This window comes from Salmo salar, chromosome 15 (genome assembly GCF_965601325.2).
Source record: "Salmo salar chromosome 15, fSalSal1, whole genome shotgun sequence".
In the NCBI taxonomy this organism is placed as follows: Eukaryota; Metazoa; Chordata; class Actinopteri; order Salmoniformes; family Salmonidae; genus Salmo; species Salmo salar.
The window spans coordinates 23472919-23491347 of record NC_138305.1 but is presented as its reverse complement, the minus strand read 5'-3'; the positions used below and the strand labels follow the sequence as shown (position 1 = coordinate 23491347).

At 40.9% G+C, this 18429-nt stretch overlaps 1 protein-coding gene across 3 annotated transcripts in view; it reads left to right on the top strand.

Moving 5' to 3' along the window:
- LOC106571025 (protein-tyrosine kinase 2-beta) overlaps positions 1 to 18429 on the top strand; it is a 68669-nt gene that overhangs the window by 15842 nt on the left and 34398 nt on the right. For all 3 annotated transcript variants that reach the window (XM_014143653.3, XM_045695528.2, XM_045695529.2), the window contains exons 2-8: positions 11229 to 11468; positions 12156 to 12334; positions 14664 to 14751; positions 16301 to 16380; positions 16685 to 16747; positions 17480 to 17534; positions 17894 to 18034. In XM_014143653.3, the coding sequence (XP_013999128.2) occupies positions 11271 to 11468; positions 12156 to 12334; positions 14664 to 14751; positions 16301 to 16380; positions 16685 to 16747; positions 17480 to 17534; positions 17894 to 18034 (804 nt within the window). In that variant the 5' untranslated portion in view covers positions 11229 to 11270. The remainder of the gene's footprint in view (positions 1 to 11228; positions 11469 to 12155; positions 12335 to 14663; positions 14752 to 16300; positions 16381 to 16684; positions 16748 to 17479; positions 17535 to 17893; positions 18035 to 18429) is intronic.

Sequence of the window (18429 nt, the reverse complement as noted above, 5' to 3'; positions counted from 1 at the left end):
GTAGGGCTATACTTACTACTACTGTAAATGACAGAAGTAGGGCTATACGTACCTATACTGTAAGTGAGAGAAGTAGGGCTATACTTACTACTACGGTAGTTGACAGAAGTAGGGCTATACTTACTACTACTGTAAGTGACAGAAGTAGGGCTATACTTACCAATACTGTAAGTGACAGAAGTAGGGCTATACTTACCACTACTGTAAGTGACAGAAGTAGGGCTATACTTACCACTACTGTAAGTGAGAAGTAGGGCTATACTTTCTACTACTGTAAGTGACAGAAGTAGGGCTATACTTACCAATACTGTAAGTGACAGAAGTAGGGCTATACTTACCACTACTGTAAGTGAGAGGTGTAGGGTTATACTTACTACTATTGTAAGTGAGAAGTAGGGCTATACTTACCACTACTGTAAGTGACAGAACTAGGGCTATACTTACTACTACTGTAAGTGACAGAAGTAGGGCTATACTTACTACTACTGTAAGTGAGAAGTAGGGCTATACTTACTACTACTGTAAGTGACAGAAGTAGGGCCATACTTACTACTACTGTAAGTGACAGAAGTAGGGCGTTACTTACTACTACTGTAAGTGAGAGAAGTAGGGCTATACTTACTACTACTGTAAGTGAGAAGTAGGGCTATACTTACCACTACTGTAAGTGAGAAGTAGGGCTATACTTACTACTACTGTAAGTGAGAAGTAGGGCTATACTTACTACTACTGTAAGTGACAGAAGTAGGGCGTTACTTACTACTACTGTAAGTGAGAGAAGTAGGGCTATACTTACTACTACTGTAAGTGAGAAGTAGGGCTATACTTACCACTACTGTAAGTGACAGAAGTAGGCCGTTACTTACTACTACTGTAAGTGAGAAGTATGGCTAGACTTACAACTACTGTAAGTGACAGAAGTAGGGCTATACTTACTACTACTGTAAGTGAGAAGTAGGGCTATACTTACTAATACTGTAAGTGACAGAAGTAGGGCTATACTTACTACTACTGTAAGTGACAGAAGTAGGGCTATACTTACTACTACTGTAAGTGACAGAAGTAGGGCTATACGTACCTCTACTGTAAGTGAGAGAAGTAGAGAGTTACTTACTGCTACTGTAAGTGACAGAAGTAGGCTATACTTACTACTACTGTAAGTGACAGAAGTAGGGCTATACTTACTACTACTGTAAGTGAGAGAAGTAGGGCTATGCATACCTCTACTGTAAGTGAGAGAAGTAGGGCTATACTTACTACTACTGTAAGTGAGAAGTAGGGCTATACTTACCACTACTGTAAGTGACAGAAGTAGGCCGTTACTTACTACTACTGTAAGTGAGAAGTATGGCTAGACTTACTACTACTGTAAGTGACAGAAGTAGGGCTATACTTACTACTACTGTAAGTGAGAAGTAGGGCTATACTTACTAATACTGTAAGTGACAGAAGTAGGGCTATACTTACTACTACTGTAAGTGACAGAAGTAGGGCTATACTTACTACTACGTGAGAGAAGTAGGGTTATACTTACAACTACGTGAGAGAAGTAGGGCAATACCTACCACTACTGCAAATGAGAAGTAGGGCTATACTTACCACTACTGTAAGTGAGAAGTAGGGCTATACTTACTACTATGTGAGAGAAGTAGGGTTATACTTACTACTATGTGAGAGAAGTAGGGCTACACTTACTACTACTGTAAGTAAGAGAAGTAGGGCTATACTTACTACTATGTGAGAGAAGTAGGGTTATACTTACTACTATGTGAGAGAAGTAGGGCTACACTTACTACTACTGTAAGTGAGAGAAGTAGGGCTATACGTACCTCTACTGTAAGTGAGAGAAGTAGGGCTATACTTAGTACTACTGTAAGTGACAGAAGTAGGGCTATACTTACAACTACTGTAAGTGACAGAAGTAGGGCTATACTTACTACTACGTGAGAGAAGTAGGGCTATACCTACTACTACTGCAAATGAGAAGTAGGGCTATACTTACCACTACTGTAAGTGAGAAGTAGGGCTATACCTACCACTACTGTAAGTGAGAAGTAGGGCTATACCTACTACTACTGTAAGTGAGAAGTAGGGCTATACTTACTACTACTGTAAGTGAGAGAAGTAGGGCTATACGTAACTCTACTGTAAGTGAGAGAAGTAGGGTTATACTTACCACTACTGTAAGTGAGAAGTAGGGCTATACCTACCACTACTGTAAGTGAGAAGTAGGGCTATACCTACCACTACTGTAAGTGAGAAGTAGGGCTATACTTACTACTACTGTACATGACAGAAGTAGGGCTATACGTACCTCTACTGTAAGTGAGAAGTAGGGCTATACCTACCACTACTGTAAGTGAGAAGTAGGGCTATACTTACTACTTCTGTAAGTGACAGAAGTAGGGCTATATGTACCTCTACTGTAAGTGAGAGAAGTAGAGCGTTACTTACTGCTACTGTAAGTGACAGAAGTAGGGCTATACTTACTACTACTGTAAGTGACAGAAGTAGGGCTATACTTACTACTACTGTAAGTGAGAGAAGTAGGGCTATACATACCTCTACTGTAAGTGAGAGAAGTAGGGCTATACTTACCACTTCTGTAAGTGACAGAAGTAGGGCTATACTTACTACTACTGTAAGTGACAGAAGTAGGGCTATACGTACCTCTACTGTAAGTGACAGAAGTAGGGCGTTACTTACTACTACTGTAAGTGACAGAAGTAGGGCTATACTTACTACTTCTGTAAGTGACAGAAGTAGGGCTATACTTACTACTACTGTAAGTGACAGAAGTAGGGCTATACGTACCTCTAATGTAAGTGACAGAAGTAGGGCGTTACTTACTACTACTGTAAGTGACAGAAGTAGGGCTATACTTACTACTACTGTAAGTGAGAAGTAGGGCTATACGTACCTCTACTGTAAGTGAGAGAAGTAGGACTATACTTACTACTACTGTAAGTGACAGAAGTAGGGCGTTACTTACTACTACTGTAAGTGACGGAAGTAGGGCTATACGTACCTCTACTGTAAGTGAGAGAAGTAGGGCTATACTTACTACTACTGTAAGTGACAGAAGTAGGGCGTTACTTACTACTATATGAGAGAAGTAGTGCTATACTTACTACTACTGTAAGTGAGAAGTAGGGCTATACGTACCTCTACTGTAAGTGAGAGAAGTAGGGCTATACTTACTACTACTGTAAGTCAGAAGTAGGGCTATACTTACCACTACTGTAAGTGAGAGGTGTAGGGTTATACTTACTACTATTGTAAGTGAGAAGTAGGGCTATACTTACCACTACTGTAAGTGACAGAAGTAGGGCGTTACTTACTACTACTGTAAGTGAGAAGTAGGGCGTTACTTACTACTACTGTAAGTGAGAGAAGTAGGGCTATACTTACTACTACTGTAAGTGACAGAACTAGGGCTAAACTTACTACTACTGTAAGTGACAGAAGTAGGGCTATACTTACTACTACTGTAAGTGAGAAGTAGGGCTATACTTACTACTACTGTAAGTGACAGAAGTAGGGCCATACTTACTACTACTGTAAGTGACAGAAGTAGGGCGTTACTTACTACTACTGTAAGTGAGAGAAGTAGGGCTATACTTACTACTACTGTAAGTGAGAGAAGTAGGGCTATACTTTCTACTACTGTAAGTGAGAAGTAGGGCTATACTTACCACTGCTGTAAGTGAGAAGTAGGGCTATACTTACTACTACTGTAAGTGAGAAGTAGGGCTATACTTACTACTACTGTAAGTGACAGAAGTAGGGCGTTACTTACTACTACTGTAAGTGAGAGAAGTAGGGCTATACTTACTACTACTGTAAGTGAGAAGTAGGGCTATACTTACCACTACTGTAAGTGACAGAAGTAGGCCGTTACTTACTACTACTGTAAGTGAGAAGTATGGCTAGACTTACTACTACTGTAAGTGACAGAAGTAGGGCTAGACTTACTACTACTGTAAGTGAGAAGTAGGGCTATAGTTACTACTACTCTAAGTGAGAGAAGTAGGGCTATACTTACTACTACTGTAAGTGAGAGAAGTAGAGCGTTACTTACTGCTACTGTAAGTGACAGAAGTAGGGCTATACTTACTACTACTGTAAGTGACAGAAGTAGGGCTATACTTACTACTACTGTAAGTGAGAGAAGTAGGGCTATACGTACCTCTACTGTAAGTGAGAGAAGTAGGGCTATACTTACCACTTCTGTAAGTGACAGAAGTAGGGCTATACTTACTACTACTGTAAGTGACAGAAGTAGGGCGTTACTTACTACTACTGTAAGTGAGAGAAGTAGGGCTATACTTACTACTACTGTAAGTGAGAAGTAGGGCTATACTTACCACTACTGTAAGTGACAGAAGTAGGCCGTTACTTACTACTACTGTAAGTGAGAAGTATGGCTAGACTTACTACTACTGTAAGTGACAGAAGTAGGGCTATACTTACTACTACTGTAAGTGAGAGAAGTAGGGCTATACATACCTCTACTGTAAGTGAGAGAAGTAGGGCTATACTTACTACTTCTGTAAGTGACAGAAGTAGGGCTATACTTACTACTACTGTAAGTGACAGAAGTAGGGCTATACGTACCTCTACTGTAAGTGACAGAAGTAGGGCGTTACTTACTACTACTGTAAGTGACAGAAGTAGGGCTATACTTACTACTACTGTAAGTGAGAAGTAGGGCTATACGTACCTCTACTGTAAGTGAGAGAAGTAGGACTATACTTACTACTACTGTAAGTGACAGAAGTAGGGCGTTACTTACTACTACTGTAAGTGACGGAAGTAGGGCTATACGTACCTCTACTGTAAGTGAGAGAAGTAGGGCTATACTTACTACTACTGTAAGTGACAGAAGTAGGGCGTTACTTACTACTATATGAGAGAAGTAGTGCTATACTTACTACTACTGTAAGTGAGAAGTAGGGCTATACGTACCTCTACTGTAAGTGAGAGAAGTAGGGCTATACTTACTACTACTGTAAGTCAGAAGTAGGGCTATACTTACCACTACTGTAAGTGAGAGGTGTAGGGTTATACTTACTACTATTGTAAGTGAGAAGTAGGGCTATACTTACCACTACTGTAAGTGACAGAAGTAGGGCGTTACTTACTACTACTGTAAGTGAGAAGTAGGGCGTTACTTACTACTACTGTAAGTGAGAGAAGTAGGGCTATACTTACTACTACTGTAAGTGACAGAACTAGGGCTAAACTTACTACTACTGTAAGTGACAGAAGTAGGGCTATACTTACTACTACTGTAAGTGAGAAGTAGGGCTATACTTACTACTACTGTAAGTGACAGAAGTAGGGCCATACTTACTACTACTGTAAGTGACAGAAGTAGGGCGTTACTTACTACTACTGTAAGTGAGAGAAGTAGGGCTATACTTACTACTACTGTAAGTGAGAGAAGTAGGGCTATACTTTCTACTACTGTAAGTGAGAAGTAGGGCTATACTTACCACTACTGTAAGTGAGAAGTAGGGCTATACTTACTACTACTGTAAGTGAGAAGTAGGGCTATACTTACTACTACTGTAAGTGACAGAAGTAGGGCGTTACTTACTACTACTGTAAGTGAGAGAAGTAGGGCTATACTTACTACTACTGTAAGTGAGAAGTAGGGCTATACTTACCACTACTGTAAGTGACAGAAGTAGGCCGTTACTTACTACTACTGTAAGTGAGAAGTATGGCTAGACTTACTACTACTGTAAGTGACAGAAGTAGGGCTAGACTTACTACTACTGTAAGTGAGAAGTAGGGCTATAGTTACTACTACTCTAAGTGAGAGAAGTAGGGCTATACTTACTACTACTGTAAGTGAGAGAAGTAGGGCTATACTTACTACTACTGTAAGTGACAGAAGTAGGGCTATACTTACTACTACTGTAAGTGACAGAAGTAGGGCTATACGTACCTCTACTGTAAGTGAGAGAAGTAGAGCGTTACTTACTGCTACTGTAAGTGACAGAAGTAGGGCTATACTTACTACTACTGTAAGTGACAGAAGTAGGGCTATACTTACTACTACTGTAAGTGAGAGAAGTAGGGCTATACATACCTCTACTGTAAGTGAGAGAAGTAGGGCTATACTTACTACTTCTGTAAGTGACAGAAGTAGGGCTTTACTTACTACTACTGTAAGTGACAGAAGTAGGGCTATACGTACCTCTACTGTAAGTGACAGAAGTAGGGCGTTACTTACTACTACTGTAAGTGACAGAAGTAGGGCTATACTTACTACTACTGTAAGTGAGAAGTAGGGCTATACGTACCTCTACTGTAAGTGAGAGAAGTAGGGCTATACTTACTACTACTGTAAGTGACAGAAGTAGGGAGTTACTTACTACTACTGTAAGTGACGGAAGTAGGGCTATACGTACCTCTACTGTAAGTGAGAGAAGTAGGGCTATACTTACTACTACTGTAAGTGACAGAAGTAGGGCGTTACTTACTACTATATGAGAGAAGTAGTGCTATACTTACTACTACTGTAAGTGAGAAGTAGGGCTATACGTACCTCTACTGTAAGTGAGAGAAGTAGGGCTATACTTACTACTACTGTAAGTCAGAAGTAGGGCTATACTTACCACTACTGTAAGTGAGAGGCGTAGGGTTATACTTACTACTATTGTAAGTGAGAAGTAGGGCTATACTTACCACTACTGTAAGTGACAGAAGTAGGGCGTTACTTACTACTACTGTAAGTGAGAAGTAGGGCGTTACTTACTACTACTGTAAGTGAGAGAAGTAGGGCTATACTTACTACTACTGTAAGTGACAGAACTAGGGCTAAACTTACTACTACTGTAAGTGACAGAAGTAGGGCTATACTTACTACTACTGTAAGTGAGAAGTAGGGCTATACTTACTACTACTGTAAGTGACAGAAGTAGGGCCATACTTACTACTACTGTAAGTGACAGAAGTAGGGCGTTACTTACTACTACTGTAAGTGAGAGAAGTAGGGCTATACTTACTACTACTGTAAGTGAGAGAAGTAGGGCTATACTTTCTACTACTGTAAGTGAGAAGTAGGGCTATACTTACCACTACTGTAAGTGAGAAGTAGGGCTATACTTACTACTACTGTAAGTGAGAAGTAGGGCTATACTTACTACTACTGTAAGTGACAGAAGTAGGGCGTTACTTACTACTACTGTAAGTGAGAGAAGTAGGGCTATACTTACTACTACTGTAAGTGAGAAGTAGGGCTATACTTACCACTACTGTAAGTGACAGAAGTAGGCCGTTACTTACTACTACTGTAAGTGAGAAGTATGGCTAGACTTACTACTACTGTAAGTGACAGAAGTAGGGCTAGACTTACTACTACTGTAAGTGAGAAGTAGGGCTATAGTTACTACTACTCTAAGTGAGAGAAGTAGGGCTATACTTACTACTACTGTAAGTGAGAAGTAGGGCTATACTTACTACTACTGTAAGTGACAGAAGTAGGGCTATACTTACTACTACTGTAAGTGACAGAAGTAGGGCTATACGTACCTCTACTGTAAGTGAGAGAAGTAGAGCGTTACTTACTGCTACTGTAAGTGACAGAAGTAGGGCTATACTTACTACTACTGTAAGTGACAGAAGTAGGGCTATACTTACTACTACTGTAAGTGAGAGAAGTAGGGCTATACATACCTCTACTGTAAGTGAGAGAAGTAGGGCTATACTTACTACTTCTGTAAGTGACAGAAGTAGGGCTTTACTTACTACTACTGTAAGTGACAGAAGTAGGGCTATACGTACCTCTACTGTAAGTGACAGAAGTAGGGCGTTACTTACTACTACTGTAAGTGACAGAAGTAGGGCTATACTTACTACTACTGTAAGTGAGAAGTAGGGCTATACGTACCTCTACTGTAAGTGAGAGAAGTAGGGCTATACTTACTACTACTGTAAGTGACAGAAGTAGGGAGTTACTTACTACTACTGTAAGTGACGGAAGTAGGGCTATACGTACCTCTACTGTAAGTGAGAGAAGTAGGGCTATACTTACTACTACTGTAAGTGACAGAAGTAGGGCGTTACTTACTACTATGTGAGAGAAGTAGGGCTATACTTACTACTACTGTAAGTGAGAAGTAGGGCTATACGTACCTCTACTGTAAGTGAGAGAAGTAGGGCTATACTTACTACTACTGTAAGTGACAGAAGTAGGGCTATACTTACTACTACTGTAAGTCAGAAGTAGGGCTATACTTACCACTACTGTAAGTGAGAAGTCGGGCTATACGTACCTCTACTGTAAGTGAGAGAAGTAGGGCTATACCTACTACTACTGTAAGTGACAGAAGTAGGGCTATACTTACTACTACTGTAAGTCAGAAGTAGGGCTATACTTACCACTACTGTAAGTGAGAAGTCGGGCTATACTTACCAATACTGTAAGTGAAAAGTAGGCCTATACTTACCAATACTGTAAGTGACAGAAGTAGGGCTATACTTACTCCTACTGTAATTGACAGAAGTAGGGCGTTACTTACTACTACTTTAAGTGACAGAAGAAGGGCTATACTTACTACTACTGTAAGTGACATAAGTAGGGCTATACTTACCACTATTGTAAGTGAGAAGTAGGGCTATACTTACTACTACTGTAAGTGAGAAGTAGGGCTATACTTACTACTACTGTAAGTGAGAAGTAGGGCTATACTTACTACTACTGTAAGTGAGAAGTAGGGCTATACTTACTACTACTGTAAGTGAGAAGTAGGGCTATACTTACTACTACTGTAAGTGAGAAGTAGGGCTATACCTACTACTACTGTAAGTGACAGAATTAGGGCTTTACTTACCACTACTGTAAGTGACAGAAGTAGGGCTATACTTACTACTACTGTAAGTGACAGAATTAGGGTTTTACTTACCACTACTGTAAGTGACAGAAGTAGGGTTAGACTTACTACTACTACTGTAAATGACAGAAGTAGGGCTATACTTACTACTACTGTAAGTGACAGAAGTAGGGCTATACTTACTAATACTGTAAATGAGAAGTAGGGCTATACTTACTACTACTGTAAGTGAGAAGTAGGGCTATACTTACTACTACTGTAAGTGAGAAGTAGGGCTATGCTAACTACTACTGTAAGTGAGAAGTAGGGCTATACCTACCACTACTGTAAGTGACAGAATTAGGGCTTTACTTACCACTACTGTAAGTGAGGGAAGTAGGGCTATACTTACTACTACTGTAAGTGACAGAATTAGGGTTTTACTTACCACTACTGTAAGTGACAGAAGTAGGGCTATACTTACTACTTCTGTAAGTGAGAAGTAGGGCTATACTTACTCCTACTGTAAGTGACAGAAGTAGGGCTATACTTACTACTTCTGTAAGTGAGAAGTAGGGCTATACTTACTACTACTGTAAGTGACAGAAGTAGGCCTATACTTACTGCTACTGTAAGTTACAGAAGTCAAAAGTAGGGCTGTACTTACTAGTACGTGAGAGTACTTTTGTTAGGATATGTTTGACTTTCCTTTTTACTTACACTCCAGTTTAACCAAGGCTCAGACCCCACACCTTTTTCCCCATCCAGTTAGTCAGCCAGCCATTCAGCCAGTCAGCCAGCCAGCCAGCCAGTCAGCCAGCCAGTCAGTCAGCCAGCCAGTCAGCCAGCCAGTCAGTTTGTCAGTCAGTCAGCCAGTTAGTTTGGAAATTCCTAAATTTTTAGATGTGCAGCTGTTTCTTTTGCCTTGAGTTTAGAATATATAGATACTGTTTGTGGCAGGAACATACAGTATATAGAGATATTGTTCGTGGCAGGAACATCTAGAATATAGAGGTACTGTTTGTGGGAGTTGAGGTACCATTGAAAAATAAGATTCAGGCCAAGCTATAGAAGGAGAGATAGCAGAGTTTTGGCGCAGGTACAGCCGACTAGCGCTAACTACAGAACAACATTTGTTTTCTCCATAGAAAGTCACAGAATCGATATAATATCGTCAAAAATAATATCGCAATTCCCTACTGTGTTGACCCCGCCCCCTCCCCCCACCCCCATTCCTTAGGACACACTGTAGATAAAATGAAGCGGGGTGAAGTATGCTTGTTGCGTGACATATTATTGAGAGAGCTAAGAAAACAGGCTGACCCCTTTTGTCCTCACTCCTCGTGTCATGTTAAAGGTCTGATAGTTTGGAGTTGGGGATTTCTCTGGTGTTTATCCTTTACAGTTTGTGGTTAAACAAGTTCATGTTGTTACTGTCATTGGTATTATGTCAAGTACGGCTTAAAGGTTCAACACTTCAGGGTTTGAAATGTTGTTCGATGTTGTTTGTTACGTTTTGTATTTATAAATGAATTCTGAAGAAAATCAACAGAAGTTGGTTGGTTTTTATTCAGAACACGCTCCGAAACGAAGAGTGCCATATACAACCATATGTCACCTGTAGGAGAAACCTCTTTTCGGATCATATTGAACCCTTTTTGGTTCCACATAGAACCTCTCCACATAGAACATCTTGTTCCACATAGAACATATGGTTCCACATAGAACATATGGTTCCACATAGAACATATGGTTCCACATAGAACCCATCTACATAGAACATATGGTTCCACATAGAACCTCTGGTCCCACATAGAACCTCTGAAAGGTTGCTACTTGATTAGTAATCAAAACGTTTTTTTTTATATCTCACCTGAAAGGGTTCTATCTGGAACCATTTTTTCAGAGTGTTCTCCTACTGAGACAAATGGTTTTACATAGCATTATCTTGTCTGCTACAGTAGAATAGATAGTGAACGTGGTGTGTGTAGGCCGACACGTCGTGCCGCTTCGAGTTTACCTTGTGATTTATACAGGCCTTCACATGAAGTGAAAGACAGGAATGTTGGGCTATATCAGTAGATCACATCTGTAAATCAACTGTAAAGTGAGTCAAAACCACATCTGATACTACAGTACACCGCATAGCATTATTACTATATAAATCATGTCACGGCTGAATTTAAGTTCTGCAAGGGGTTTGACTGGATTGATCCAGTGGGAAAGTTACCTGGTATCTTTCTGACTGACCACCCTCTCTGTCTCAAACTAGGGATGCTGGCATAACCCCCCCCCCCCCCCCCTGTCCCTCTCTCTCTCCCCCCTCCTCTTTCTCTCTCTCCCCCTCCTCTTTCTCTCTCTCCCCCCTCCTCTTTCTCTCTCCCTCTCTCGCCCTCTCCCCAGGTATGACATCAGTATGACGTTATCATTCTCTCTACCGTGAGAATGTACGAGGTGATGCAGGGAGACACTACCACTTTGTCCTGGAGGCTACCCAGCCCCGGCCACAACGACGGCCCACAACAGAGCCCCTTCAGCGGGGAGGGAGGACCCACCAAGATCCTCAAAGTCTGTTTTTCCACCAACAACACCCTGGGGAAGAACTTCAAACTGGTGAAATGTGACAGCTCCTGGAAGATCAGGGTGATTAACTACGCTTTCACCAGCTGTTGACGTCAAAAGGGATTTAGAAATACATTTGATATACATAAATACTTTGATATACATAAATTAATTTGATATACATAAATACATTTGATTAACATAAATACATTTGATATTCATAAATACATTTGATATACATAAATACATTTGATATACATAAATACATTTGATATACATAAATACATTTGATATAGATTTGATATACATAAATACATTTGATATACATAAATACATTTGATATACATAAATACATTTGATATACATAAATACATTTGACAAACGTAAATACATTTGATTGGTTGATGAGTTGATTGATTGACTTTTTGATTGATAGGATGGATGGATTGATTGAAGATCTGTTGTAGGAAATGAAGTGTGCTACTGTTCATGATGTGTACAACCCCTTGGGAGTTGGATATGGATATGTGAACTGCAGTTGTTTGTAATAAGACATATCATTTATTTATCGTCAATTCGACACAGAAGTCACTTAGTTATAGTCTATAGTCCAGTCTATCCTGACCAGTGGTATCCTTTGTCCCCATACTGACCAGTGGTATCCTGGTCTCCATACTGGTCTCTCTCCTCCAGGCTATAGTGCAGTCTATCCTGACCAGTGGTATCCTTTTAACTGTGACTGTCTCCGTACTGGTCTCTCTCCTCCAGGCTATAGTGCAGTCTATCCTGACCAGTGGTAGGCTGGGCCCTAACATCCAGTATAAAGGCTGCTATGGTCTGCTGCTGAAGCACCTCAAGTCAGACGAGCTCCACTGGCTCCATCCAGACCTGACCGTGGGGGAGGTGGAGCAACGCTATGAGAGTCATCACGTGGAGGCAGAGTGGAGGTGAGAGGAGGGGTGGAGGGATGGGACAGGGGTGGACGAGGTGGACGAGGGGGGGAGGAGAGATGGGTGGAGGAGGGGTGGGACAGGGGTGGAGGAGGTAGACGAGGGGGGAGGAGAGATGGGTGGAGAAGGGGTGAGACAGGGAAGAGGAGGTGGAGGAGGGGGGGAGGAGAGATGGGTGGAGAAGGGGTGGGACAGGGATAGAGGACGTGGACGAGTGGGGGAGGAGAGATGGGTGGAGGAGGGGTGGGACAGGGAGAAGTGGGTAGACGAGGGGGGGAGGAGAGATGGGTGGAGGAGGGGTGGGACAGGGTGGAGGAGGTGGACGAGGGGGGGAGGAGAGATGGGTGGAGAAGGGGTGAGACAGGGAAGAGGAGGTGGAGGAGGAGAGATGGGTGGAGGAGGGGTGGGACAGGGAGGAGGAGGTGGAGGAAGGGTGGGACAGGGAGGAGGAGGAGTGGGACAGGGCGGAGGAGGTATGGGACAGGGGTGGAGGAGATGGAGTGGGAGTGGGACAAGGTGGATGGAGGAGTGGGACAGGGGTAGAGGAGGTGGAGTGGGAGTGGGACAGGGTGGATGGAGGAGGAGTGGGACAGGGGTGGATGGAGGAGTGGGACAGGGGGATGGAGGAGTGGGACAGGGATGGAGGAGGTGTGGGACAGGGGTGGAGGAGGTGGAGTGGGAGTGGGACAGGGTGGATGGAGGAGGAGTGGGACAGGGGTGGATGGAGGAGTGGGACAGGGTGGATGGAGGAGTGGGACAGGGGTGGAGGAGGTGGAGTGGGACAGAGGTGGCGGAGTAGGAGTGGGACACGGATAGAGGAGGTGGAGAAGGGGAGACAGGATGTTGATTATTTATCCTTGCCATTATCATTCACCTGATGACAAGACATGCAATTATTTATTTTTACTAATGTATGATGAGGACCATGGGTTGCCGGTTTGCCGCCAATATTCTGCCCATATGAACAAATATATATATACACAATATTCCTGCTCATATGAACACATTTATTTTAGGGCATAAGTGAAGCAATGTATGACAGCCTTTTTTAAAGTTTAAAGGAGTTTCCTCATGGAGCCACAAGACTAAAGAGTCACTGTAAAATATAAAGTGTTGCGGTGGTGCTTTGGGTTTGCCTGGGATGGGCAAATATGGGTACGTTCATCAGATGAATACTCCTACTCTAAAACATGGGTACGTTCATCAGTTGAAGGCTCCTACTCTAAAACATGGGTACTGCCAGGTGCGTCGTAAAAAGTGGACCAAGGCGCAGCGGGTATCATGCTCATCTTCCTTTTTTATTTGGATAAACGTGAACACTTAACAAAAATAACAAACAACGACGAAAAAACAGTCTGTAAGGCTACACAGCTATACATGGAACAACTACCCACAAACACAGTGACAAAAAAAACCCTACTTAAATATGGCCTCCAATTAGAAGCAACGAAAAACAGCTGCTTCCAATTGAAGGCCAAACCAAAACCTGAACATAGAAATAGACTAAATAGACATTCAAACATAGAAATAGACAACATATAACATTACCCAAAAACCCAAGACACATACATCAAACACACCCCTGCCACGTCCTGACCATACTACAATAACAAAATGACCCCTTACTGGTCAGGACGTGGCAGGTACGTTCATCAGTTGAAGACTCCTACTCTAAAACATGGGTACGTTCATCAGTTGAAGACTCCTACTCTAAAACATGGGTACGTTCATCAGTTGAAGACTCCTACTCTAAAACATGGGTACGTTCATCAGTTGAAGACTCCTACTCTAAAACATGGGTACGTTCATCAGTTGAAGACTCCTAGTCTAAAGCAGAGGTACGTTCATCAGTTGAAGACTGCTACTCTAAAACATGGGTACGTTCATCAGTTGAAGACTGCTACTCTAAAACATGGGTACGTTCATCAGTTGAAGACTGCTACTCTAAAACATGGGTACGTTCATCAGTTGAAGACTGCTACTCTAAAACATGGGTACGTTCATCAGTTGAAGACTCCAAGTCTAAAGCAGAGGTATGCTCATCAGTTGAAGACTGCTACTCTAAAACATGGGTACGTTCATCAGTTGAAGATTGCTACTCTAAAACATGGGTACGTTCATCAGTTGAAGACTCCTACTCTAAAACATGGGTACGTTCATCAGTTGAAGACTCCTAGTCTAAAGCAGAGGTACGTTCATCAGTTGAAGACTCCTACTCTAAAACATGGGTACGTTCATCAGTTGAAGACTCCTACTCTAAAGCAGAGGTACGTTCAACAGTTGAAGACTGCTACTCTAACGTATGGTTATTTTCATCTCTCCACAGGTATGACCTGAGAGTCCGCTACATTCCAGTCAACTTCCTGGAAAAGTTTAAAGAAGACAGTACCACACTGCTGTATTTCTATCAACAGGTACAGTAGGCAGCAAGCACTACTCTGACTATGTAGAGAACACATTAATACTGTATGGTGAGAACACATTAATACTCTATGTAGAGAACACATTAATACTCTATGTAGAGAACGCATTAATACTCTGACTATGTAGAGAACACGTTAATACGCTATGTAGAGAACACATTAATACGCTATGTAGAGAACACATTAATACGCTATGTAGAGAACACATTAATACGCTATGTAGAGAACACATTAATACGCTATGTAGAGAACACATTAATACGCTATGTAGAGAACACATTAATACGCTATGTAGAGAACACATTAATACGCTATGTAGAGAACACATTAATATGCTATGTAGAGAACACATTAATACTCTATGTTGATAACACATTAATACGCTGACTATGTAGAGAACACATTAATACTCTATGTAGAGAACACATTAATACTCTATGTAGAGAATGCATTAATACTCTGACTATGTAGAGAACACAATACTCTGACTATGTAGAGAACACATTAATACTCTGACTATGTAGAGAACACATTAATACTCAGACTATGTAGAGAACACATTAATACTCAGACTATGTAGAGAACACATTAATACTCTATGTAGAGAACACATTAATACTCTGACTATGTAGAGAACACATTAATACTCTGACTATGTAGAGAACACATGACTAATTTCCAGAACTAAATCGTCAGCGATAATTCACTGTTGTCTGTTGTCTTGGACTTGTGGTAATACTGTAGATGCATTGTTACGCAACCTGGTCTCAGAGCATTTCTTATCATTCTGTAAGTAAATCCGAGACACTGCGTCTAATATTACATGTTACGTTTCGTATGGTGTGTATTAATTTGTGGCTGTCCATCACCCATTTCATATGATATGTTACAACTTACAATTCGTATTATATGTTAAGAATTTGCTAAATGTAAGTGTTACAAATTCTAGCTAGGTGGCTAATGTTAGCTAGCTGGCTAACATTAGCTAGGTTAGGGTTTAAGGTTAGGAGTTAGATTAAAAGGTTAAGGTTATAATTAGGGGAAGGGTTAGCTGACATGCTAAGTGGTTGCAAAGTAGCTAAAATTAGTAAGTAGTTGAAAAGTTGCTAATTATCTAAAGTTGTCCCCGATGGGACCTTTGAGTTGATAGACGTTCATGTTATACGCCTACCCATCCACCCCAACCAACCACCCTACTTTGGTTTTAGCCTTATTAAGTAACCATCTGTCTTTATGTATTAACAACAAACATAACATACCATACTCATTTGAGTGTCCCGGATTTACATGTACTATGTTACGTCTAGACTATGAGACCAGGCTTAGTGACTTCATACAGATAACAGTTAATGTGTTCTGTCCATATTGCTTATGTTAGGTGTGTAGTGACTACATGTAGATAACAATTGCCTGTGTTAGGTGCATGGTGATTACATGCAGTACCATGCCAGTAAAGTCAAAGACGGAATGCAGCGTAACTAACCCTAACCCGTTAACAGTAAATGTGGTCTCTCTCTATGCCATCTTGGTTCTGTGTTAGGTGCGTAGTGACTACATGCAGTACCATGCCAGTAAAGTCAGTGATGGGATGGCCCTGCAGCTGGGCTGTCTGGAGATTAGGTGAGGTCGGGTTTTCCTTATGTATCCTCTTGTCAGTGTGTAGACGTCATCAACGTCACAGTGGGTTTGTCCACAGAGCCTAGTTGTCGTAGGTCACGTTGTTCTAAATCGATTCAAAATTAATATTTATTTGTCACATGACAGAATACAATGGGTGTAAACCGTACAGTGAAATGCTTACAAGCTTTTCCTCCACCATACAGAACATTTAAATAGGATCTTTAAAAAAAAATTATAATAATAAAAGCAGGGGAACATCACTGAGTCAGATAAATAAAACAGTGTTTATCTGCTTGGTTTTCAGGAGGTTTTATAAAGACATGAACGCTAAAGGTTTGGAGAAGAAGTCCAACTTTGAGTTACTAGAGTAAGTACTTACGTTTTACATGTTTGTTGGTACCAACCTTAATTTACCTACCGTTTCTATCACATTGGTTTGATTGGTTGTTTTATTTACCTACCGTTTCTATCACATTGGTTTGATTGGTTGTTTTATTTACCTACCTTTTCTATCACATTGGTTTGATTGGTTGTTTTATTTACCTACCTTTTCTATCACATTGGTTTGATTGGTTGTTTTATTTACCTACCTTTTCTATCACATTGGTTTGATTGGTTGTTTTATTTACCTACCGTTTCTATCACATTGGTTTGATTGGTTGTTTTATTTACCTACCGTTTCTATCACATTGGTTTGATTGGTTGTTTTATTTACCTACCTTTTCGATCACATTGGTTTGATTGGTTGTTTTATTTACCTACCTTTTCGATCACATTGGTTTGATTGGTTGTTTTATTTACCTACCTTTTCTATCACATTGGTTTGATTGGTTGTTTTATTTACCTACCTTTTCTATCACATTGGTTTGATTGGTTGTTTTATTTACCTACCGTTTCTATCACATTGGTTTGATTGGTTGTTTTATTTACCTACATTTTCGATCACATTGGTTTGATTGGTTGTTTTATTTACCTACCTTTTCGATCACATTGGTTTGATTGGTTGTTTTATTTACCTACCTTTTCTATCACATTGGTTTGATTGGTTGTTTTTTTTCTAACTGGTCTCTCTGAATGTGATTTATTTTGACCAATGAAGGAAGGACGTGGGGCTGAACCTGTTCTTTCCACAGGAGCTCATTGAACGCATGAAGGTACACATATACATTTTGATTTCCACATGATCGTTCAACATATTATTGGAAGTTTCGAGAAAGTTTTTAATGAGCCTAACCGTAACTATTATGTCATCAAAGAGAATTTCTGTTAATTTCTGATAATTTCTGATAACTTCTGTTAATTTCTGATAATTTCTGTAAATTTCAGTTAATTTCTGTTAATTTCTGATAATTTCTGTTAATTTCTGATAACTTCTGATAATTTCTGTTAATTTCTGTTAATTTATGATAATTTATATTCTAGCAGCGTCGTTTACCCTGCTGTTTACTATGTGACATCATAGTTAAAATAGGGTTATGAAAGTGTTGTCTAATGTTGTGATGTTCTGTCCCAGTCTCGTCCCCTTCGGAAGCTGATCACCCAGACGTTCCAGCAGTACTCTACCCTGAAGGAGGACGAGTGTATGGTTCGCTTCTTCAAAACGCTCATGGAATTCATCAATGTTGACGAGGAGGTCTACCCCTGCGAACTGGTGGTGCGTGTTTCTGTTGGCTTTACAGACAATACAATTAGGAATGTCCGCACTCAGGTATTTGCAGTCGGTACACAGTAAATACCTGAGTGAGGTCCTGTCAGTACACAGTAAACACCTGAGTGAGGTCCTGTCAGGACACAGTAAATACCTGAGTGAGGTCCTGTCAGGATATAGTAAATACCTGAGTGAGGTCCTGTCAGGATACAGTAAATACCTGAGTGAGGTCCTGTCAGGACACAGTAAATACCTGAGTGAGGTCCTGTCAGTACACAGTAAATACCTGAGTAAGGTCCTGTCAGTACACAGTAAATACCTGAGTGAGGTCCTGTCAGTACACAGTAAATACCTTGTGAGGTCCTGTCAAGACACAGTAAATACCTGAGTGAGGTCCTGTC